The following is a 26,672-nucleotide window of genomic DNA, read 5'->3' as shown; positions in this document are numbered from 1 at the left end:
TAATAGATATGGAATGAAGGTCAACATTAAAAAGACAAAGACAAGGAAAATAGGAGAAACATTGAAAATATCAACTGCATTGTGAATGGAGAACCTATAGAACAAGTAAAACATTTCAGCTACTTAGGCATTATTTTTAGTGAATATAGTAAATTAAATATGGAAATAGACAACAGAGCTGGTATGGTAGAAAGTCAACTGAATAAATTTATATGGAATAAGAGAGAAATTAGCCAAAACACTAAATTAGCTGTATACAAGACAGTACAAGTCAAGATTAACTTATGGATCTGAAAGCTGGGTTAGAAGTAAAACACTTAACCAAAGACTAGAGACCACAGATATAAGACTCCTGAGAAAGATTAGGGACATGAACAGATGGCATCAATGGCAATATCATATTAAAACGAGGATATTAGGAAAGAACTTGACATTGTCAGCATCCAGGAATGCATTAGCAGAGCTAATCACAGGTGGTATGGCCACTTAAACAGAATGGGAGAGGAAAGATTAGCAAAACAATTGTTTTCTGGTAGGTTGGCAGGAAAAAGACCCAGAGGAAGACCAAGATATAGGTGAATTGATACAGTAAAAACTGCCTTAGAAGATACAAATATAAGATCTGATAATGTTGGAATCTTAACAGGTAACATACTGATTTGGAGGAAAATTGTAGATAGGAAATTAATAATGATGTAATTGCTCATGTGTGCTATCATATCCTGTACACCATTTGAGGGTATATATCAGGAATTTGATGATGAATGCAGCAGAAGAAATAATATGGAAATATAAAAGAATCAAAAATGAATAGTTTGATGATGAATGCGTAGGAAAGCAATAGAAATTAAAAATAAAGCAAGAAAGAAATATATATAAAGAAATACAAGAGCTAATAGAGAAAAATATCAAGTGAAGAGAAAGGAAGCAAATAAAATACGTAATCAAAAGAAAAAAGAGACATTGCAGAGGAAAATAGAGTTAATAAGTGAATATAATAAAAACAAAGAAATAAGAAAATATTATAAAGAAATGAATTCACTAGTACAAAATTTTAATCCTCAAATAATAGGATGCAAGAATAATGGGGAAATAATAACTGAAAAAAGAATAAGTCATGAAGAACTAGAAAGAGTATTTTGAAGAATTGTTATCAGAAGAAGAAATTAATAATAATGGAGATAGGAATGAAGGAATTTAGAATAAATGAAGAAAAATTAAAAGAACCAACTTATGAAGAAGTAGTTAAAATTATAAAACAGATAAAAAAAACTTTAAGGCACCGACCTTATCAAAAATGCTGAAAAACCGCTGGCAAATCCCCCAGCCATGACTCGAGGAACACTCATGTGAGTTTGGGACCATCCAGGGATACAAAGTCCACAGATATACATCTGATTGAATCTCTCTTGGATGATGCCATAGAACGAAACATCAGATCCATATATCTGGGACCGACATCTAAGACATAGTTGTGGACAATGCTGCACAATGGATGGAATTATCTCCAGTGGAGTCAATGTCTCACTGAGTATAGGTTGTTATTTGCCCTACAGGAGGACAAACAAACACTAGGTAGGTATCTCTAATGTTTTGTCCACTGAGTGTATTTCAGCACGAATATTATAGGCCATCATCAGTGGCAATGTTAGTTAATTACAAGATAGAACACAAACAATTGATTGATTTGAAATAGTGAGAGCCATGTGATGTCCTGCATAAAACAAAGGTATAACCAAGGAAACATTGTGTTATTAGTTATTAACTGTATTAAAATTAATTAAAAATTACAAACTTTAATTATGTGTGATTAGAATAAGACTCACCCTGTATCTTTGATAGTGAGAGGCAGTCATTCCAATTTTTTACATGCGCATTCAAATTTATAGTGACACAGATGAAACATGTTTCATACCATAAGATATTGTGGTTGTTATCTATTCTGTGCAGTGTCAAGTCAGATTTCTCAAATTTCTTGTTGCTAATGTAAGATTGGGGTTTTTGTATTCTTTTTTCCATTGAGCACCCAGTTTGTCTGAAGTAAGTATGACAGTCACAAGGAACTTGGTAAATGCCAGGAAGAACCAAATAGGAGCATTTATCTTTGGAAGATGGAAACTATGAATCCAAACCACAACTGTGGTCTCCTGAGAATATACCTAATCTCTCTCTCTCCACACAGTTACTGGAAGCACACTAAACTAAATTTCTAGTCACAAACCAAGCAGTGTAGTAGCAGAAGACCCAAAAGCAAAGCACACAGCCTGGAAAACAGCAGAACTAAAAACTGAAATGGCAGAATCCTCAATTACTTTACTGCTACCAGAAACATTGTAATTAACGGACCTCCAGAACTCCACATACTACAATGCAACAGGACTTTCTGATGTCTCTGACACAACAATGACCTCAGCTCTGACAACAACCCAGTTTTACTCCAACAGGAAAATATCCCAGATCAGATTACAACGTCCAACTGGACAAAATTAATGATCACCTTACATGAAATTTGTTGGCCCAGTTCTAACCATCAACTCAAAGGGGAAAAAGACAACAATTCAATTTCTCGTTTGGAAAGCAGATAACTGCATTAACAGCTGCTACTGCAGTGCCACACAAACTTCTACTGACTTACAGATGAGATTAAAAACCTAATCCGTGAAAAGAATATAGTCAGGCACCAAATTAGTATGGTGCTGTATGAGGACTATATGATAAAAAATTAAAAATGGAACAGATGCCAAAAGAATGTCTGAAAAAAGCAGTGACAGGAAAAGTAACTAAAGCTGTGGAGAAGGAAGGAAGTGCATAATAGTTGATTGTGCTGGTAGGACAAATGATCTGCAAGTAGGTGTGAATGAGGGAGCATGAGATTTGCAAGTGTTGCTAGAAACAGTTCTATTGCAAGGGAAAGAACTCTGAGTGTGTTGCAAAGGTAGATGAGAAAAGCAGGGAGATGAGAAGAATGATTTCAAATGGCATAATAGCTAGAATGAGCAGGAAGAGGGAATGTGAGTAGGTAGATTGTATGGAATAAATTTGAAGAAAACAGAAAATCTGAATTTGAGTGAAAATGACAGCATGAAGTTGGATAGATTGCCGATGAGTGTGTAGCCAGTCAGGAACACAAAGTAGACGGTAGGACTGTGAGCATAAGTTATCAGAATCAGTGCAAGATAAATGATGAAGGAAGACAAGTATACAGAGATGGCCTCAGTGGGAACAACAGAGCCAAAGGACTCAAATAATAGAGTAAGGAATTGTGGGAAGGAAAGTGAGACTAGGGGAAAGCTACTGTAGTCACACACCAATGAAAGAAGTATAAAGAATAATGTGCAGAGTTTGTGGGCTTGATACAGTTAGTCGATCCGCAAATTATTAGTGTCAGTGAGACATTGCCAGCAGAAAATGATGCATTATGGAGTAAGACTGATGATTACAGAAAAATTGTTTCCCCTCCATGTGAAATGTTAAGAAAGCAGCTTATATTTAGTAGCGTGTTGCTACATGCTAGCAAAAGCAGAGGAAGTTGATACTGAAATATTTAGACAGATGAGTGATGAGAAGGTGATAATAATAGGTGACCAACTATCCAATTATGGACTGGAAGCAAGAAATAATCAATAACAAAATTGATTTCCTTGATCTTAGGTCCTATACAGAATGCAGTTGAAGAAACACATGAGACATTCATCTCAGACAGTGATAATAAAAGATGTCACTATAATGACACCAACTGGGGAGAGTGATCGTGTGATGTGAAAGTGGGAGGTAAAATTTTCACAAAACAAAAGAAATGTTACAGAGCAGGGACTAATTAAAGGCAATGTTAAATTACATTCCTAAAGTTAGGGGGGAAAATAAAGTAGGGGCAAAACAGATGAATCAGAATTATGTAGGCATTTTTGAGAAAGAGGATGTTATGGAGGAGATAGAGAGGACAGGATGCTCCCTCAGATGCATAGAAACTAATGCACAGGCTAAGAAGACAATGACCATAGCAAGGAAGGAAAAATTAACACACGAAAGGAGACTGGCTGAAACAGTATAGAAAAACATGGATAGGTTTATGTGTTCGTCAGACATGTTGTAATAGATTTCACAGTATGATATGAACACAGATAGATAAGAAAATAACTATTTATTAACTTAGAAGCTAATATTTCACTGGTATTATATCCAGCATCTTCAGAGCACACAACACAAAGTTTGTTACAAAAGCAAGACAACCACAATCCGGTGTAACAGTGGGGCTAGTATAAGTAATTGCAGCATGCAACACAAGACTAAAGTCCTAATATGGCACCATCTAGGTAAAAAAAAAAAATTAAAAAAAATAAATAAATAAATAAAAAAAAATCAAAGTTTTGAAATAGTAGTTCAAATGATAGTCTTAGAAAGTTTTAAAAAATAAAATAAAATAAAAGTAATAAATATTAATTTGGTCTTAGGATGACTGTCTCCCAAATCTTTGGTAGATTTATACAGCCATACTTGTTAAGGTTTGGAGTATGTTTTAAGGCTTCTGTTGATTCCAGGAACAACCTCTCTGACTTCTAGAAGCTTCTGTACATTACTTTTCTTTCTTTCCAATTGATCTGTGTGCAGAGGTATCCAAAGAATGGTCTGCCAGACCCGACATTGCCATAGTGAAAGTGTTGGATATATTTTTTGTGTTCACTGAGGCAGATGAAGACTTTCTAAGACTATCATTTGGACTACTATTTCAAAATTTTTTTTTTTTTTTTTTTTTTTTTTTTTTTTAACCTAGATGGCACCATATTAGGACTTTAGTCTTGTGTTGCATGCTGCAATTACTTATACTAGCCCCACTGTTATACCAGATTGTGGTTGTCTTGCTTTTGTAACAAACTTTGTGTTGTGTGCTCTGAAGATGCTGGATATAATACCAGTGAAATATTAGCTTCTAAGTTAATAAATAGTTATTTTCTTATCCATCTGTGTTCATATCATACCGTGAAATTACAACATGTATAGAAAAAGCTAAAGCATTTTACAGTTATGTCAACTAAAAGAAAGAGTAAATATGGAAGACTTGACCTCAGTCGCTTGAGATGGAACATTGGTCACATCTGCTGAAAATGTAGTAGAAGTGTTCAATGAGTATTTTGTTAGTGTATTTCATGCAGAGGACTAGGAATAGTATTGAATAACAACAGGAAGGAGGACAGCAGGATGACAGTTCAAGAAATGGGAAGTGTTTAGACCAGGGATTTCCAACCTGCAGCCCATGGGCCATGTGCAGCCCTGGACTGTTAGTAATGCAGCCCTATAAGATCTTAAACTTTTAACATTATTATGTGATGTGAAAAATATGCTGTCTTTCTTTCCGTTTTGATACAGGAATTTGAGAATAGGTTCATGATATCAGAAAAAATTATCATTTTTTTTTTTGTATATGTGCAACTCCATTTTCAGTCGACATAAATGCATTACCTTCGAAGTTTCAAATGGAATGGATAGAGTTGCAATCAGATATTCAACTTAAAGAAAAATTTGAAACCTTCCCAGAGATAAATATTCTTTGCTTCATAATCAAGTTTTATTCATGTCATTGCGTTTTGGTAGTACGTACGTTTGTTAACAACTATTTCCAAGAAATAGTTGAAATGCATATGAAAAGTAAAGTCAGGTAAAAAAATTTCTGATGAGAACCTTGAGAGCTCACTACGAATTGCAACCACTTCCATCAAACCAGACATTGATGCATTGATTTCATAAACAGAGTCAAATATCTCACTAGTTTTGTGTTTATGCTGCTCTCTTTTTTTAAATGTTATAATAAAAAATTTAAAAGGAAGTTTTGTTACTTATATACATTAACTACATTATACATTTTATATGCCTAAGACAATTCCTCTTCACTCAATGTGGCCCAGGCAAGCCAAAAGGTTGGACACCCATGATTTAGACCAGCGTTTCTCAACCTTTCTAAGGCCAAGGACCAATAAAATGCTGAAAACAATTCTACAGACCACTATTACAGAGGCATAGCTGGGAGGGGTGGGGGGGGGTGATCTGCCCTGGGTGGCACTTTTTTGGTGTGTTTAAGAAATCTTGCCTTACTGTCTATAAAACAGCAACTGAGTGATGAAATAGACTTCAACAATGTCATCTGTGTAGCTCAGTAGAAGTGGCGTTTGCATTCTACGGCACTTGACCATATGAAGAAAAGATTTGGTGGTTCAAATCTAGTTGCCGACTAGAGGAAATTTTTCCAAGCCTTTTTTTCAACCGGTTCCCGGGTGAGTTGATCTCTGGCACAGGCTAGCGGGTTTTTTCTCCTGGAAACTCGGGTTTTTCGTCCCGTAAACTCAAGAAAATCAACCGTCGAACCCACACTATTTTCAGACATTAAAAATATTGTGTTAGGGACCATGAGATGGTGGCACTAGCTTGCTGCCTTCTTCACTGCATACCGATGAATCAGTGATAGCCTTGGGCCAGCTATCTCTCTGATTGGCTACCAGTGGAGATCGAACTGCCCACTCAGTCTCCAAAAAAAGTTAGATAGAGTAAACGACCGTGCCTACTTCCTATATGGGAACAAACAGGCGTTAGCCGATTTTTTTTTTTTTTTTTTTTTATGTCATTTTGACTTTTCATAATTTTTTTAAAAACCTAAGTAGGAATTACCAACATTTCAGAAAAACCGTGCCATTTATAACATAATAAATCTAAAAGCACGTTTTGAATACATATGGAAACATAATTAAATTGGAAGTAAACGATTAAAAGTGTATCATCATTGAACAAAGTTTTAATTTTTATTAAACAAATAAATAATATGGTCTAATTATATTACTACTCACTTTTAATGAGGTGGTTGAGCTTCTCAGCCCTGGCAGAGTTGCTGGATATCCAGCTCGATATTGGTCAAATTCAGTCAAAGATCGGCACACACACGAAGACGATTTCTGTATTTTGTTTTTATTTGAATTTTTATTTGTTCCTCAAGGGCTCACTTTAGTGAGTACGGGAGTGGTGTGCCCGAGGTACTTTACCCTAGTATGGATGAGCAGCAAGGATCAAAATGACGAGCGATGCACGGTTCAGGATGGGACTCCTCGGTCCAGAACTGCGCAATTGACTACCAGGGAGGTCACTTGTTCCAATGTGGATATTGACCAGATGCATGTCAGTCATATGAATCATCTTTACTAAAGCCTCTGGGAAGTGGAGAAGAGGAAAATGGAACATATTCATGTGGAAAAGGGGCTAAAAGTAATTTTCACATTGGATCTTGGAATGTGAATACCTTACTTAACTGAAAGATTGGAGATTGTAAAGTTGGAGATGCTAAGATTGAAAATAGATGTTCTGGGAATGGCTGAGGTGAGATGGAAAGAAAAAGGAGATTTTAGAACAGAGGATGGAATGAGAATAATTTACTCAGGAGGGGAAGAGCAACATCAAGCAGGTGTTGGTATAATATTAAATAAACGAGTGGCAGGATGTGTAGAAGGCTACTGGCAAATCTCAGACAGAGTTTTGGTGGTAAAGATGAAAGCAAAAGCAAGAAATATTTACTCATACAGATATAGTTGCCTACTTGTGATTATGAGGAGGAGAAAGTAGAGAGAGTTTATGGCAATATAGAACAGGGTTTGAAATGTAAAGAAACAAAAGACATAATTATAATACAGGGCGATAAGAATGCAAAAAGCGGAAGAAGAGGGGAGGAAGATATTGTTGGGCTATATGGATTGGGAGTGAGAAATGAAAGAGGAGATATGCTGTTGGATTTCTGTAGAAAACATGATTTGGCAATTATGAACAATTGGTTTAAGAAACATCCAAAAAGATTGTATATGTGGAAAGCCCCAGGGGAGGATATAAATAGTAGAAGAAATCAGATAGATTATGGTTTGATAAACAAAATATATAGAAACATTATAAAAGATGTGACAACATATTGAGGAGCAGACTGTAATATTGCTATCAAATAAGATGAAAATTAATCTAAAAAAAGTAACTACAAGGAAACAAAACAAATCATGGAACATAGAGCAGCTGAAAATACCAAATACGGTGAATTAATTCGCAAAGAAAGTAGAGGAAGAAATGAATGAGAGAAATATACAAGAAAGTGATGATGTAAGTGAAAAATGGAAGATTCTGAAGGAAAGCATAATTACTGCTACAGAATTACATTTAGCCAAAAAAGAAGAAGAAAGAGAGAAAAGAAAGAAACCATGGATAACGGAAAATATTTTGAGGAAAATAACACAAAGAAGAAAGTTTGTTAACAGTAAAACAGAGGAGGAAAAAAAGCAGTATAAAGACGTGAGTATGGAGATACAAAGAGAGAGAGATAAGAAGATAAGAATCAAAAAGGAAGAGTGGTTAGATGAAATAAATGAAGATGCAAAGGCAGAAAGAAATGACATAAAAGGTGTTTATAAAAACATTAATATAAAGGAAGGAGAAAGATGCAAAGGACTGGAGCAGTCAAGAATGAAAGAGGTGAAATTCTGATAGAAAAAGAGAAGATATTACAGAGATGGGAAGAATATGTAAGTAAACTTTATGAAGACAGAGAAAGAGGAGAAAATCAAATGAAAAAGAATAAAGGGCAGAGGCATCATGAGAGAGGAATTGAATTCTTGCAATTCAAAAGATGAAAGAAGGAAAATCAAAATCCCATGGAATAGATGGTATACAGATAGAACTTATAAAAAATATAGGTGAAAAAGGCATGGAAGTGTTATGGCAAATTATTAACAGAATTTATGAGGGACAAGATTTACCAGAGGAGTTTAGAAGATCAATTTTTATCCCCATTCCTAAAAAGATGGGAGTTTTAAACCGTAGCAATTTTAGAACGATAAGTCTTATAACTCACACAGCAAAAATTCTGGCACAAATAATTTTGGAGAGAATTAATAGTAAAACAGAAAAAGAAATGAATGAGGAACAGTTTGGATTCCGAACCAACAGAGGAACTAGAGAGGCTATAACTTGTCTAAGAATTATTGGAGAGAAAACACTAAACCATGGTGGAAAGTTGTTTTTGGGATTTCTAGACTTTGAAAAGGCATTTGATACAGTGAAACATAAAAAGCTTTTTGAGATTCTAGAAAATATTGATATTGACTCTTATGCCTTGGAAATTTTAAAGAGATGATATTGGACATAAACAGCGTCAGTATGTGTAAATGGAGAGAAAACAAGAGAATTCATGGTGGAGAGAGAGGAGTTAGACAAGGATGCAAGTTATCACCATTATTGTTTAACCTTTATAATGAACAGATGCTTAGAGAGGCACTTGAGGATGTAGAAGGAATAAAACTAAATGGAAGAATCATTAATAACTTAAGATATGCGGATGATGTCGTGGTGATGGCAGAAAGTGAAAATGGATTACAACAAATTGTTCAAAGAATTGAAAACTCCTGTAAACAGTACGTACTAAGAATTAACACAAATAAGACTAAGATAATGATAATTGGCAGAAAAATATAATATAATGTAAAGATAAGATGTAGAGGAAAGATTTTAGAAGTGGAAAGATTTCAATATTTCAGTAGCTGGATCTCAGAGAAAGGAACTTCAGAGTTGGACATTAGAAATAGAATAGGCAAAGCTAAATCAGCATTTATGGAAATGAAGAGAATTTTAATAAACAAGAATATTAAAATAGGTGTTAGATTTGAAATAGTTAAAGCAACAGTTTGGAGTATTGCAAGTTATGGAAGTGAGTCATGGACACTCAGAAAGAGAGATATGGAAAAAAATTAAAGCATCGGAAATGTGGTATTATAAAAAGATGAAAAAGATTAGCTATACAGAGAGAATATCAAATCAAGAAGTTTTAAGAAGAGCTGGGATGGAAAGATCACTGCTCAAGATATTATGCAAAGAAAGACCAGATTTGTAGGACATCTTCTGAGAGGTTCTTCGGGACACCTGACAAGAACTATATTACAAGGGAAAGTTGAGGGAAAGAGAAGATGTGGAAGACCAACTAGAGAGTGGTTCAATGACATCATGGAATGAACTGGTTTAAGAATAACAGAGGCGACACACCGAGAGAAAGCACACATGGAGAAGAGCTGCTCCTCTGCTGCAACCTTCTTGCTAGAGGATGCTACCGGACGGCCACGTTTTTATTTGAAGGAGCGATGGAAATCCTTTCTCACAAAGAGAGGTTGTAGAGAACTGCATGATGATTTTCAATGCTTCTTCGGGAAATTCACTTCTCACTGAAGGAGAGATCCAAAATCGAGCCAAACCAAGATCATGGAATTACATTTTAAGTCCACTGTCACTTGAAAGCTCAATTAACTGTTCTTTTTTCGATAACGAAAGGTCATTCTCATGACTGCAAGCCTGAAATGGATCGCGAAACCACAGAAATTTCTTATAAAAGTTATTTGGAAAATATGTTTCAAAATTCCGTTTCAGATTTTTGAGGTGGTCACAAACCCTTTCCAGAAACTCCGAATCAACAAAAATATAATTTTCCACTAAAAAGGATTCCAATGTTGGATAAGGTGTAAATTGTCTGTCTTTTACGTAATTAATCCACAAAACCAGTTTTTTCTCGAATACCTTTATTTTGTCATTGCCATCAAGAACAGTTAAAGAATTTCCCTGATGGGAGAGATTTAGTTCATTTAATTTCATCAAAAAAATGTCTGAAAGGATAGTGTTGATAACCATGCTTTGTCAACAAGGAGTGATGCAAAATCAGAATTACATTCATTTACAAATAATAAAACTTCATGCTTTAAATGAAATAACCTTGTTAGTACTTTGCAGCTGGAAAGCCAGCAAATTTCAGAATGAAGCAAAAGTTGTATATATGCACTACCCATTTCATCACAGAGTACTGAAAATAACCTGTTATTTAATGGTAGAGTTTTAATAAAATTAACTAGCTTTACAGCATTATATAGCACACTTTTAAATTCTGGTGGCATTCCTTTGGAGGCTAATGCTTCCCTATGTATGAAACAATGTACCCAATTCACATCTGGAGCTACTTCCTTGACCATAGAAACAACCCCACTATGCCTGCCTGCCTGTAAGGGTGCAAGCTCCATCCAAACAGAAGCCTATACATTTTTCCCACTGGATCCCTTTGTGTATTATGTAATTATTGAGAGTGTGAAATATTTCTTCTCCAGTTGTTTGGGATGGCAAATTTCTCATCATCATCATCTTCCTTCTTCATAAATGTTGTTATCATTCACATATCTTATGTAGCAGATTAACTGCACATCACTTATAACATCAGTAGTCTCGTCTATTTGTAACGCATATAAGGGCTCTTCTTAACTCTTTTGATTAACTGAGATTCTACGTCACCTGCCAAATCATTAATTCTGCGACAGACAGTGTCATTTGAAAGAGGAATCAAATCAACATCTTTCAGTAACTTGTTGCCAAACATCGTTTTTACCACATCTTTTATAGCTAGAAGTAGCAAATTTTCCCAGATAGAATGAGGTTCCCTTGTTTTCGCTATGCACAAACTTAAGAGATAGGATGCTTCCAGTGCCTTGCTATTAATGGAACCCATGGCCGAAACTATATCTTTCCCATGATTTAATGTCCCTAAGCATCATTGAAAAAATTCAATTAGATTATTTTTCACATCACAATGTTTAGTTTCTAAATGTCGGAGTTTCGCAGGTTTCATGCACTCATTCGACAACACTTGATAACAAAACACAATAAGGTTTCTTAAATTAAAGGGATAAAAATCCCTTATTATTTTACAGCCAGTATGCAAAACTCTGAGATCGAAAACTATGATCTAAGAGTTTCATGCCATAGAACTATCGGCGAATCCAAGCGTAAGTGAACACCTGGTAGTACAACACCAAGGCAACTTGAAGCAAGGTGGAGCAAGCTCCCTCACTATACTTGATATTTTCTCATAATGTAAAACACAGCTCCTAGGAGATGTAATACTGCCTTACATTATGAGGAGAGGTCACTACCCAGACCAGTTTCAACCTTTTTTTGAGGTCTCATCAGTGAGTAGGTAGACCTGGATGATATCCAAGTTTAAGTGAAAAGAACTTACATACCTTCACTATACAAATGCCAGAAAGGTGTGCCGATATATTATAACTAAGATGCCAAACGGCTATTTTTTTTTTTTCTGGCGAAGTTAATTGAATTAAGGGGATAAAAATCCCTTATTATTTTATATATATAAAATAATAAGAGATAAAATAATAATAATGCAGAGCTTGGTAAACAGGAGGCTGAGAGGTAATATGATTGAGACATATAAGTTGGTGAGAGGAATCTATCAGAAAGATACAGGAGAATTAATGCACAGGGTAATGAATGATGGGAGAATAAAAGGTCATCCTTGGAAAAAAGTAAAGGTCATGTGAGTAAGGAATGGAAAAGGAGATTTATTGAATAGCAGGTGGCAAATGACCAGAATGCACTGCTTGAGTGGGTGACAATTGCTTAAATGATGAATGTCTTCAAGGCAAGATATGAAGTCATTGTGATCTCTGAGTTTTAACTTTCTACGATGAGCCAAACACCATGGAGGCTTGAAAGTAATACTAAACACAGCGATATAATAGTGAAAGATAACAGAAACCAGAAAAAGTGAATTTGGAAAGTATGAAAGTACAAGGAACTGGAAATAAGTAGAAGGTATTGTATGAAGATTCGATGATAGGCATTATACTTAATGAACAAATGATGACAGCATGTTTCTCAGGTGTGAAAATTAAGGATGTTACTGAAGCTGTTAGTATTCAGAAGGAAGAAGTGAAAGTGATAATTGTTATGGCAGGAACAAATGATTTGAAAGGGAAGAAATATGCAATGAGATAAGATATTAAAATGTTGTGGAAAGAAGTGAAAATGAAGAGTAAGGAGTTAAAAATTGTGAGTCTGCTCACAGTTTTTATGATAAGACAGAGTAGAAAAGAGGGCCATGATTGCTAATGAGAAGATTGTGCAGAAGGAATGGTATGCAGTTTATTGATGTATGGAGTGAATTTAATGGACGAAAGGACTTATGACTGATGGACTAGATTTAAATGGTTTTTTGAAATTAGAGGTTTGGAGAAAGTATCGTTTAGTCAGAGTCTGGAAGTGCAAAACCAGGAAAACTAGAGATACTGCAGGTGGGAGACAATCAAGCATGCGTCTGCCCCCCCCCTGGATAAATGAGCACATGTACAGTAATGATTATGCAATGATGAATGCGATTTCACAGGTACCAATTCGAATGCCATGGTAATGACATTACATAAGGGTGACCGTGGGTACAAGAGAATGTTGAAATGCATGTGCACAAATGCAGACGTATCAGAAAAAGGCAGAGTTTTTGAAATTGGTCAACTCGACTTGGCCAAGAATTACAGGCATCAAGGAGACCTAGATGACAGAAAATGATATAAAGATAGGCTAGAAAGGATACTTTATTTTCAGGAAAGATAGAGGGAATAGGACAGGAAGTGGTGGGGTTTTGCTGATGATAGCTGAAGAATTACAACCACCAAAATTAGAAGTTAAAGAGAATTTTCGGTCTGGGGAGATGGTTCGTTCGAGATTGTATGGCATGAGATAGAGGCCAAATGAACAAAATATGTACTGCTATAGACCAGAGGCCACAGGATGATGTAGATACCATGTATCGGCAGATTAGCACAATGAGTGTGCAGGCCAAATAATCATTATGGGGATTGGAGGGAGGAAAGTGCATGACAAGATGGAAATGGAATTCATATAGTTGCAAAGGGATAATTACATGAAACGTTAAAGAGGGAACAAGGAGTTTGAGAGTGTTGGATCTGATAATAGTATCAAAAGATATATCCTGGAGTGGTCTTTGGTTTCAGTTGTAAGAGTGCTTCTTTCAGTTCCTGTTTTGTTATGGGTGGAAAATACATAATTTGTTGTGGATTTTGTGTCGATAGTTTTTTGTTGATTATTGATAGATTGTCTTTTTTCAGTTGTGTCATATTGTTTGTGAAGTCATGGTTGAATGGGTCTGCTAGTTCTTCAGAAACTGTCAACTCGCTTAACCAGCGTCGGCAAGTGGTGTTTCTTCTTTCTCGTATTCGTATGTCCTGACCAAAACTTTTTTGCAATAAAATCTTGTGCTGAAGTTTTCTTTTTTCGAGTTGCTAATTCGTTGAGTGTAGCCCATGTTTGCTTCATGTTGTCGTTATATTCCATGAATTTTTGGAAATAGTAGGGTCTTTATGCCCTATGAATTTTTGTTGTTAGTTGATTTCTTGTGTTTTGGTATAAGGTTTGTAAATGTGTGTTACTGGGTGACTTTTTTAGTTTTTTCCATAGATTTTCTTTTACAGTAATACTATTTAGTATGCCACCATTTATCCATGAATTGTTGTCTGTTTGTCACCTCATTTGTGTAGGCTTTGTTGCTTTTTTGTATATTTCTATGAACTTTAGTTGGAAATTCTCATATAATGTTACAGGATCATTTATTTTAAGTAGGCAATTCCAGTCTGTATTTTTTACATTGTTATCGACAATGCTCTTTAATATGATTGAGTTTTATCGACTTTTGTGGCGGTGGGATGGGGGGGGGGGGTAGGTAACATAATAAAACGAAGTTGAGACAAAGTAGTGATTGGCAATTTTGATGTGAATTACTGATGATGTATATGTATGGATGGGAGCCCATATGTTGATATGATCAATGCATGATTGTGTTAGTGAATTGTTGAGTATTTCTTCTCTTGTCGGGGAGTTAATGGCAGGGTTTATGTTGTACTGACTTAGTATGTCAAGGTATGTGTTAGTGGTTGAAGAAGCGTGGTCAAGAATATTTATATTAATGTCTCCTATTAGGATGAGCCTATGTGTTATACGGGGATTCGACGCCACTTAGCCATGCTTCTAACTTCTAACTTCTGAAGAAAGCTGAGCGGATTATTATCTAGGGATCTGTATATTATGTTCATTGTGTATTTGATACTATGTTTGTGGCTATTTGCGATTTCCAAAATTAGTGTTTCTGCATGTTCGAAATGAGTTTGTTTTTCAGTCACATTGTATTTTTCTTTGATAAATGCCATGATACCACCTTCTCTTTTGTTTGGTCTACATAAGTTGTAGGTTTGGTAATTATTAATGTTGTATGCATAAATTTCTGTGTCATTTATTGCAACTTTAGTCAATATTAGCGCATCTATGTTTGTCATGGTGGTAGTTGAGCAGTGTTATCAATGTAAACCAGTGTTTTTTTATACTTCTTATGTTTGTGTGTATGATAGTGAAGTCGGTATTGGTAGAAATGTCGTCTGACCATTTCTTCAAAGAGTCCAAGACCTTGAAGTTTATATTGTCTGATTGGATATCGCCTATATTTGAGATCACCATTATATAGTTTTTAAGTGATTTCTAATCTTGTTCTTAAGGATGTGAAGAGATAGTGTTTTATATTAATGCTAATAATAATAATATATAAGTATAATAATAAGTATAATAATAATTGGCTCTTTGGTCACTCATTAAGAAGATGAATGACCAAAGTACAAATAAAGTACGAACATTACATTGTAGTAGCATGATTATGTTAGTAAATAGAAAGTGATCATAAAGAACTGCTAAATGCATAACAGATCACAACAGAAATCTACAAACATGAAATGTTATTTATCTTCTCAATGTGGATGGCATTTTGGAAGTATATGAAGAAGCAAAGTACCTATTTCTTGGATGCCAAGTATGTTATAAGATATCTATACGAGAAAAAGAATAAAAATTAGAGTTAAGATTCCAGTTCTTTGTATCAAGTCAAAGAACTGGAATATTATTTTTATCAGAGATCTGATAAAGATGAGATTCATTTAATCTGATATTAAAGGTAAGAATAGGTAAAAATAATTAATTGAAAATTATTTACCTTTAAGAATCATTTCACCTTCTAATCTTGCTTCATGCATCGCTGAATTAGAATGCTCCAAACATTCAATGTGTCGAAGCTCCATATTTCCCAAGGGAGACATTGTAAATATGTCACTATTTTTAAGATTTGGAATTAATCCAGTGCTTGAATCACAAAGGACTGTGTCTTTACTATTTAAAAATTTTAACAATTCTTCATCGCTGTCCTCTTTCTTTCTTAATAACTGTCTAGAATGATGCCCTTGTAATGGTTTTGAATTAGATGATTTTATATAGAGAGGTGATAAGACATTAGATTTTAATGAAGAATCCGGTAATTTTTTTGGTGATGGCACCCAAAGTGATGACTGAAGAACACTGTCCAGACTGGAAGATGATACACTACCTTCACTGTGATCTTTCTGAAGAGCAAGGGCAGCTGTCTGGTCCACACGGTTCAGCAATTCTTCTGCTTTTCCAGCTATTCCTGATAGCCATGACATTTTTCTACAGACAGTTAAAAATAAATAACTGAATTCTGAAAGAAATGCATTAAGAAAGAGATAACAAATATTTACATTCCTAGATCATAATAGTGTGAAATCTATTTCAAGTAAATATCTCTAATGAATGTCGCCTGACTAACTGACAAGAATGTTTGGTCTGTGTTACTTGCAAAAATGAAGTGTAAACTGTATCAGTGTTCAATATGATAGCAATCAAATTGGCAAATGATTAGAACAAACATATAGCTTATACATGTGTCCCTCACTTTACGCAATTAATTGGTTCTATGAAATAATCGCGTAAAGTGAGTTGAATTTAGCATGGGCGAAGGTTATTTTTATCCTTCAGAAGGATAAAAAAAATGAAAACTTGACACCAGTGAGCAAAAGAAATTTTAATGAATGAATTATTTAAACTTATAAACAAATTACACAAATTTTAATGAATGAATGGCTGGATGAATGAATTTAATTAATTTAATTAATCAGATAATGAATGGACTGGGTCTGGTGAGTCTGGATCATCACTCTTTTGATCTCATGAAGTCCCTGGGATGATAGGTTGATGATCTTCAACTTTTTTAATGAAACAGTCGAGACTCAGCTGATGGGTAGCATTCATCCTCTCTCTATAAAGTTCTTTGTAGCAAGTCAAAGAATTCTGAATTTCTCTCGCAACTTTGGCACTTCTAGTCACATTAGGATCATTTTCTTCAATTATTCTGATGGCACTGTCAATGCATTTAAAAAATTCAGTCATTTGTTTTTTTGAAAGCTGTCAAACTCCCTTCATGCAGGGCTGCTTAACTTCTGCCCATGCTCTCCAATGTTGTCAATTGCCATTTTTATATCATATTTCTTCCAAAATTCTTTCACTGAAATTTTATCTTCACTGTCAGTACATGTAGCTTGAAATGAGAGGATGTTGTGTTTGGTGGCAGAAAAATAACTGATATTCTCATCAATTTCAGTGACGCTTGGAGGATGTCTGGTGCACTGTCCAGAAGAAAAGAATTTTGAAGGGTACATTTATCCTGTCACAATAAGCCTTCAATTCACAACGCAGTTCATTGCAAAAGTAGGACTCAAACACAGCTCCGGTAATTCATGCTTTTTTATTTGACAGTCATACAACAGGCAAATCCTCCTTTGAGTAGCTCTTGAGTGTGCATGGGTTTTTGGAATTTTATTTATTGTATGATGATATAACAGCTGTGAGGCCCCTTTTCCAAGGAAGTACGGCACCATCTCAATTCCCCCAAATTTTATGCGGGCTCAGGACCTGCATAGCTGATAAATCAGGCCTATGGCTGGGTCTTAAGTATTCCTGACTGTAATCCATATGTGTTCACGGGGTCGGTTGGCCTGCTTGTGGGAGGAAAAACCCCAGATAAACTGGGGAGAAAAACCCTGCTGTCCATGTCTGGCTAACATGGCTATGTCTGAGAAAGATCCTTAAGCTCCTCACGTTAGCAATGAGAATCGAACCCAGGACACTCCTTTCCCAGGCATATGGTTGCGAAGCACATAGCCTAGGCTAACCATGCAGACATCAGGTTTTCGGAGTGATAAACCATCAGTAGTTTTATGATCTCCAGATGCATTTCCTCCTAACAGTAAAGCGAGACGGTCCTTGGAAGCTTCAAAACCTGGGGACCCTCTTTTCTTGCACCAATAGAAATGTTCTACTAGGCATATGCTTCCAGAACAACCCCCCGTTTCGTCGAGATTGAACACTTGCTGAGGCAATAACCATGTTCCTGAATTAGACTTCGAAATTTTGCTGGAAAGTTCTCAGCAGCAACAACATCAGCTCCTGCAACCTTGCCAGTCAGCTTGAGATTATGGAATCCAGGTCGCACCTTGAAACGTTCAAACCACCCAGCACTTGCAGCAAAAGATTGCACTTTAGGATCAGGGTCTATAGCATTCAAATCATCAAACAAACTTTTCGTTTGTTTGATGATTTGAATGCTATAGACCTGGAACAGAATGTTGATTTTCATGTTCAATCCATTGGGCCAACATCCTTTCCAATTTCTCCATAATTTTTGCTATCATCCTTTTCTTATAATTTCTTATGTGATGATTCTCCATCAAGCCATCTCCTAAGTATGTCATAATCACCAGTTCTATAGTTTCATATATACTTTTGTTACTTGAAAATTCAACATGCTTTATATCCCCAAGGCCAAGAATGCATGATAACCCTTATTTGGCGACAGTGTTAAGTTACTTTAGTTAACAAATCTTCTGATGTATAAGAGATTCAAATTCAACACATTAAAATCCCTGGTCCCTTTTTTTCACATGCTGTTTTAGATAAATGTATCTCAGTAACTAAATAAATTTCATTTCCTTTGCTTCATGTGCTATTTTCTCCTTCCAATCTATTATCCAATAACTGAAGTCTCCCACAATAATTACTTGTCCTACACTCACTGAGTTAATTTGTCAATACCTGTCATCAACATCACCTGTCACCTGTTTTAACCTCTCCCCAAATTATATCACCAACTAACTACATATTTTCTGCTGTTAGCTCATATTTTACACCAGAAATCAAATACACTGATCCCTTCAACCATACTTTCCTGCTGAACTTCTCATGCAGGCTACAATTCTTCACAGATCACTACTCCCTGCCTCCCAGCCATCCTGTTCCCTCAATTAACCCCTCAATGAAGTCTCACTAATGTCTATAATTTTTGGCCAAATCAAGTTAACCAATGCCAAAAACTCACTCTTGTTCCTGATGCTTCTGGCATTATTATAGATACACTGCAATATTCTTTTAGGCCTGCAGGTATCCTTGCATCGTTCAAAGAGCAATGTCCCATTTGTTAATGAGACTTGGGTAACTGCATTCAGTATTTTCATCTTTCTCATTCTCATATTCCTCATCACAAGGGTGCATGCACACATGACTGCCTACCTCTACAAATATGATCTAATCTCCATACTATTTTCAAACCTTTCATTCAGGTAGCTACTTTCATATGTTATCTTAAAGACTTACTACATCCTCTTGAACATCCTGGAGTGTATAAAATTCCTTATCCCAGCAGTTAAGCCTACTTTGGACAGACTGGTAAATCAGTTAACATCTACTTTGAAGAACATAAAAATTACATTCAAGATCATCATTATGGCAAATGGGATTGGCAGAACATGCTCTGGATACTCCTTTACATAGGATCTGATGGAGAAAACATCTATATTACATTAAAAGTTGTTACAGGTCCGAGAGGCTATTCTTAGAATCCGCATCAGCTAGAAGCACTCCTGACCTCAACAAGTATGGTTGCATTAATTGGTAAATTAATGCAACCGTACTTGTTGAGGTACTATCATTTTAAGACATAATAGCTGGATTTCTCTAAATTAACTTTGTGGTTATCCAACCCAGAGAGCCATTTAAGGACATATGATATCAGATAAAATTTTAATCGCTTTTAAAATTACTTAGTTTAGTGCTGTGTGTTTGTCAGTTATCATTGTACTCTGATGATGCTGGGGAGAAAACCAGCAAAGTATTAGTAAGTTTAATAAATGTATTTTTTCTTATTGATGTGGGTTATAGTATTAAACATAACTATGAATTATGCATAAAAGAAATGCTTGTCACCTTTATCTGTGATAAAGGTAACAAGAAAACTGAAAATAAAGATATTCTAGATGTCTGGAGTAATTACTTCGAAAAATCACTAAATGATCAAGCAGAATCTGCACAGTGGTAGAAAACACTCAACAGGAATACATATCCATACTTGATGGAGAAATCAAAAAACATGGAAAGGTAGTTGCAATAGACAATATTCTACTAGAAACGTTTAAATACAATGGCTACACTGCATAATGCACAAGGCCTGGTCAGAGGGTCACAATCCTGATGGATGGATGGATGGAGTGGAGCTCATAGTACCCATCTATATAATGGGAAATAAAACTGAATGTGAGATTTACATTAGTATTTCTCTATTGAGTGTTCCATTCCTGTTAACATTATTATAATTATTGTTATTATGCAGTATCTCTAGATTTTTGCAAGTATCCTTGAGAAATAACTACCAAATGTGGAAGGGGAAGCCTGATGAAGAATAAGCTGGATGCAGGCTTATTCTTTTTTTTTTAAATATCTGATCCACACACAAAAGGCCACAAGATCTATAGTACATTAGTGCCATGTATGGGCAACAGGAATACAAGAAAGAAGGAATCTGTTGACATTTTGCGTGAACAGCTGAAGGCTGTAATCTTTAGGGAAGGCAGAGTGGGGGAAAACTGTTCCATAGGACAGAAGTAGATGAATGAAAGAAGAGACAGTGAAGTTGGTTCAGTGAATTTCAAGATGGACTGTAAAAGGGTGCTGGTTAACAGTTGCTCTTGTTTTAATGATTTTGGAAAAGAGTGGAGGAATAATAGTGGCCACCTCAGCAGAGCACTGTCCATCCACAAAAGTATTTGTAATAAAGGCATAAGACAGAACCTGAACGTTTGTGAGAGAGGGATTGAAACAGGTATGTAAGAGAGGGATCATTAATTAGCCAGATAGTTCTCTTCTAGATAGAATCAAGCAATCTTAGAGAGGATTTTGGCACACCACCCCAAATATGGGAGCAATAATGACTGGGCAGATATGGGATTTGTGCAGAGTTAGCAGGTGTAAAGATGTAAAGTAGTGTCTTGTACAAAAAAAGTATACCAAGTTTTTTGGTGGCAGCAGAAGCTATACTTGAAATGTGGTTGTGCAAGGATAGATTGGAGGTGCAAGTCAGACCAAGAAGAGAAATCTGATCATGTTTGGATATCTCAGTATTACTGAAGGTAAGATGGAAGAATGTGAGCTCTTTCTTGTAAGAGATCAGACAGAACTGTGTTTTGGTGGCATTGAAGTTTACAAGGTTGTCCTTGTCCCTCTGGGATATAGCTAGGAGATCTGCTGAGTCAGGACCCTGTTCATGGTAGATCTTGAGCTTGAAGATTCTAATACTTGAGCACTACAAGGTTTGTCGAATGAAAAGGAGGAATGGAGTGTACTGTCATCGGAAGAACTATGGATAGGATTGGAAGTCTGTGAGAGCAGGTCATTTATATACAACAGGAAGAGTGAGTGAGTGAGTGAGTGAGAGTGAGAGAGAGTGTGAGAGAGAGAGAGAGAGAGAGAGAGAGAACAAAATCCTGGAGTACTCCTGCACTGGTGGGGAAATCTGAGGAAAGGAAACCGTCCACCTTTACACTCAGTGAGAAATAAGTGAGAAAGTTGGCAATCCTGTTGCAGAGTGAGGAAGACAGACCACAGGATGGGAATTTGTTAAGTAGGCTCTGTGCCAAATCCAATCACACACCTTTGAAATGTCAAGAGCAACCACATAAGTTTCTCCAAATTTCTCCATGGCCTAAGTCCAGAGGTGGGTGGGGAAATCAAGAAGATCAGCTGTAGATAACGAGTGGCAGAATCCATACTGGAGGTCACTGATTAAGTTCGTATGTCTCTAGGTGGTTCAAGAGTTGATTGTTGATGACCTTCTCCATAATTTTAGAAAGGACAGAAGTGAGAGCAATTGGATAGTAATTTGTTCATTGAATTTTATCACCTTTCTTTGGAATAAGCTGGAATGTGTGCCTGTTTCCATGTTGTGGGGTAGATGCCAGTTGAATAGGATACATTGAAGAGGTGACACAGGATAAGTGTTTATCCTGTGACACAGGATTGGGGCATAATTTTTTTTAACACAATAGGTGGGATACCATCAGGACCAGATGACTTGTTTGTGTTCAGATTATTAAGGATTTTTTGGGTTTCTTTCTGTTGGAAGACTATGGAAGACATGAAGGAAGCCCTTCTTGGTAGAGTGGAGGGAACTTTGCCCAGGTCATCAATGCAGGAATTGGAAAAGAAGAGTGATGTCAGTAAGTTGGCCTTGTCTTTAGATGAGGTAACTACAGTATCATCTTTCTGTTGGAAAACTATAGGAGACATGAAGTGAGCTGTTCTTGGAGTGGAGGGAACTTTCCCCAGGTCATAAATGCAGGAATTGGAAGAGAAGAGTGATGCAGTAAGTTCGCCTTCTCTTTAGGTGATGTAGCTACAGTATCATTGGGATGGAGATTGGTGGTAACTGGTTTGGCAGAAGTTGCACCCAATGGTCTTGGCAAGAGACCAGAAGGATCTACTGCCATTTGGACAGGAGGCAAGTTTGCAGTATTTGGCCCTATCAAAATCTAACTTGGGCTTGATTCTTTTGCAACTGTTTCAAGCTGCAGCATGGGTAAAGAAGCTGGGGTTTTGGTCTTGAGCAGCGTTCGTGGCAAGCAGAGGATTTTTCAAAGGTTTCATTCCTGTGGGGTTGAATTCTGTTATTCAGTTTGAGCAAGTGTTTGGATCAGAAGAACTGAAGAAGTGGTCGGACCATGGGTAGGAAGAATAGAAGTCATGGAGGTCCTCCCAGTTCTTTCAACTTTGGACAGACTCTTCAAACAACTTTGGATAAGCTCTTCCAACTAATTCTGGGAATTGGTTGGAAGAGCTTCTAAAATTTGTTCTTCTCTACTTGTATTAGGTTCACTTTCTTCTACTAGTTAAAAGTTCTCATTGGAAGCCACTTGACATATTTCTGACAGGATCATTGTGGCCACCACTTCAACATTGTTATCAATATCCAACCAATTTTCAACATTCTTCTTTTGACATACCATCTGAGGTTTTATCAAAAATTTCATTTATAAGAGACATTGCTACCAAATGCAATACATCAAGAAGGGAAATTTTTTTTTTTTGCAACTGCACCAGATTGGTCTTTTATATCAAATTCAGCTATAATTCTTACACAAACTTCCATGCAATAATAAGCTTTAAAAGCTTGTTGATGCCTTGGTCACATGGTTGAATTAACGAGGTAATGTTTGAAGGCAAGAAGATTACTTTGCTATTCTTTAATGATAAATTGTTTGTGTGTACAGTACAGTTATCTACTAACAAGACAATTTTTTGCTTTAATTTAAGATCCCACTTAACTAACCAGTTGTTGAAAATGGCATTAGTTCCAAGCATTTACACTAAAACAGTAGTCAACAGGCAAACTTTTGACACCTTTAAAACACTGAGGATTTTTTACTTTTTCCAATCACTAGAAGCTCTCATTCCTCACCTTTTATATTAACACAACAAAGAACTGTCACTTGCTCTTTTGAAGATTTAAATCCATTAGTACTTTCATTTTTAAATAAATAAGTATGCTCAGGCATTGCATGAAAATGTGCACATTGTTTCATCTGCATTGTAAATATCCTCAGGAGAATATTCAGCAATAATTTTTGGCCCCTCAGTCTTAATGCATGAATCAGCTCATAAAAAAATCAGCATTTTTTTCCTTCACAATGAATACGCTTGTACACAATATGCTCATGCTTTTTCCACCTGCTAAACCATCCATCAGTTGTGGTGAAATTTTCTTTGCACGTTGTTTTTGCAAGTTCTGCTTTTTTGACGAATCAAAGCATTCTTTTCACGAACATTATTAAACGAAATTTTTAATGCTGATTCAACTTAAGTGTCCTTACCAGATCAGGTTTTCTTCCGATACATGTTCTCATTAGTAAGAGCTGAAGTTTCAATGTTTGATCTGTTTTTTTAAGATCTTACACAAGGGTGGTTATGAAATTTTTAAATGTACAGCCACACTATGCTCACTCATTTTGGACAACTTATCATAGCACTAAAAAATTCTTTGTTTTTCTTGAAAAGATAAATCTTTAAGTTTTTTACTTGCTTCTGCAATAATGCTAAGGGCTGTTGTAACAAGCACTTCACTTACTGAAAGAGGGCACGAAAATAAACTTGAAAAATCACAATTCGACTGTGATTATACCTGCCTGCATTTGCATGGAAGATTTAAGATTTATGGAAGATTAAGATTACAGTATTAAGGGGATTAAGATTATAAGAACTAATCCACCTGCATTTACCTGAAAGATACAAGATTTATGGAAGCATAAGATTAAAAGAAGATTTGATTAGAAGAAGTAACTCAAAAGTCAGATTTCAACAAATGTTCCTTGTCAAATTTTCTCCTGATCAATTCTTCAAGTTCTTAATTCTGAGATGCAAAAGGCTAAACATTCGAGGATATTGATAACAATAACCAGAACTTTAATTATAATAGACGGATTATTTTAAATTTATTTTAAATGGTGTGTTTTGGGAGCGACTGATTTTGATAACAATAGCCAACTGATAATGCTACCCATGATCACAATAACCGGATTCTACTGTATTGCTGTTTTGACCACAGACATTAAGGAAGTGTATGTGGAAACTTTTTTTTTTTTTTGGTAAGAATTAGTGTGGATGGGTTGTTTGATTGGATTCCTGTTGTTTTTTTTAAGCTTTTTTGGTTTGAATTTTTTTTTTTGTTTGCTTGTTTTTGTTTTGAACCCTTTTTTTGTGGAAGAATTTTTGAGAGTCACAGTAAAATTGCATTTCTTTGGGTTGTGGTTCATTGTGTTTGGAGAGGAAGAGATAAAGAAAAAGTGGGGAATGCAGTGAGAGGTGACAAACTTGCTGACAGACCACCCACATAGAGGAAACTCAGTCTCCTGTCCATACATAGCCTAAACAGTTCACCCTGAAGCCACAGTATTTAATCTCCCTCCAGTCACAAATGGGCAAAATACATGGTTGTGATCAGGAAGTCTCCAGATTCGTTACTAACTGGTTCGGTCCTGTGTACTACCAAGCGGCCGGCCTGCAAAACCGTTTTACTACTGCACCCTCAAATGGGAGAGGATTCAGGCCCCCCCTACAGTGAGAGTATCATGTCATTAAGGATATCACTTGTTGCATGTTGGAAGAATTGGGGGTTGTCAGGATCACATTTTCAATTTAAAACAAATAATTGAGAATCTTTGGAATATAACAAGAATCTGTATTTAAGTTTTGCAGATCTGGAAAAAGGCATGAGACAAGATGCCAAGAGGAAATCCTTCAAAATGTTATCATGTAAATTGGACATTATATTGAGTAATAAGTAGACAATTCAAACTGTAAGTCAGCAGTTAGAAGTGATGCACAGGAAATTGGTTTGTTATTAAATCATGTGTGCGACAAGATTCCACATAATCTATTCAGATCACATTATGAAAAAAGTGGTATTAAACCCGATATCAAAATTGGTGATGTTAATCTTAGTCCTTTACTTTATACACATAATATTATACTTTTAAATAAATCCAGTACAAGTCTGCAGGATATAAAACCGAATAACTGCTGTAATAAATGACTAAACCGAATAACTGCTGTAATAAATTTGCTATGAAAATCAGCAATATATATATATAAGTAAAACATTTCAGCTATTTAGAGAAAAATTTTTAGTGAAGATAGAAAAATAAATATGGAAATAGACAAGAGAATTAGTAAAGCTGATAAAGTTGGAAATCAGCTGCATAAATTTATGTGGAATAAGAGATAAATTAGTCAAAACACTAAATTAGTTGCATAGAAGACAGTGTTCACACCAATTTTATCCAAAAGCTGGGTTAGAAAGAAAACACTTGATCAAAGACTGGATATTACAAGAGTTTTAAGAGAGATTAGAAGAGTGAACAGATGGCATCAAATGGCAGTATCGTATTAAACATGAGGATATTATGAATGAACTTGCCATTGTTAGCATTCAGGAAGAAGATTGCAAACAAGTGTTCTTTGAAAGGTTGGCAGGAAAAAGACCCAGAGAAAGAACAAGTTTTAAGTGGACTGATGTAATAAAAAGTGCCTTAGAAGGAAGAAATATAAGATCTGATCATTTTGGAGTCTTGACAAATAACAGATTAATTTAGAGGAAAATTGTCACTCATGGGCTGGTAATGATGTAACTTTTTTTTCAAGTAGACTTTCATTATATCCTGTATACCCCATGAGAGTTCAAATCAGGAATTTGATTATGAAGAAATACTTTTCTTATATCCATAAAAATTGTGCTTTCATTTTTGCAGATTACAGAAACAATGAGCCTAAAAAAAAAAAAAAATCATGTACCACTTGGGTTACAGGACAGTATGCAAGTACAGATATATATACCAACACATCCAACATGAAGAAATAATGCTTTTGCAATGAACCCAATTGCAGATTAGCGAGAGTCTATATTATGCTGAAATAAGTATTAAGAGAGAAAGGTATTTCCCTGAAATACCCTTCTCTGCATATGCATCACTAGTATATGGCAGTGATAACATTTTCCATCCCTAACAATAAAATCCATGAAATTGTAATAATACAATTTCATGGATTTCGTA

The 26,672-nt window shown here is 35.7% G+C and overlaps 1 protein-coding gene across 2 annotated transcripts in view; it reads right to left on the bottom strand.

The window, feature by feature from the left end:
* LOC150102568 (golgin subfamily A member 5-like) overlaps positions 1 to 26,672 on the bottom strand; it is a 358,953-nt gene that overhangs the window by 324,737 nt on the left and 7,544 nt on the right. For both annotated transcript variants that reach the window (XM_090399729.1, XM_090399728.1), the window contains exon 2: positions 15,887 to 16,374. In XM_090399729.1, the coding sequence (XP_090255855.1) occupies positions 15,887 to 16,370 (484 nt within the window). In that variant the 5' untranslated portion in view covers positions 16,371 to 16,374. The remainder of the gene's footprint in view (positions 1 to 15,886; positions 16,375 to 26,672) is intronic.

This window comes from Typopeltis vanoorti, chromosome 10 (genome assembly GCF_054136105.1).
Source record: "Typopeltis vanoorti isolate ZY-2024b chromosome 10, IOZ_Tvanoo_1.0, whole genome shotgun sequence".
Classification (NCBI taxonomy): domain Eukaryota; kingdom Metazoa; phylum Arthropoda; class Arachnida; order Uropygi; family Thelyphonidae; genus Typopeltis; species Typopeltis vanoorti.
This window is presented reverse-complemented; position numbering and strand designations above follow the sequence as displayed.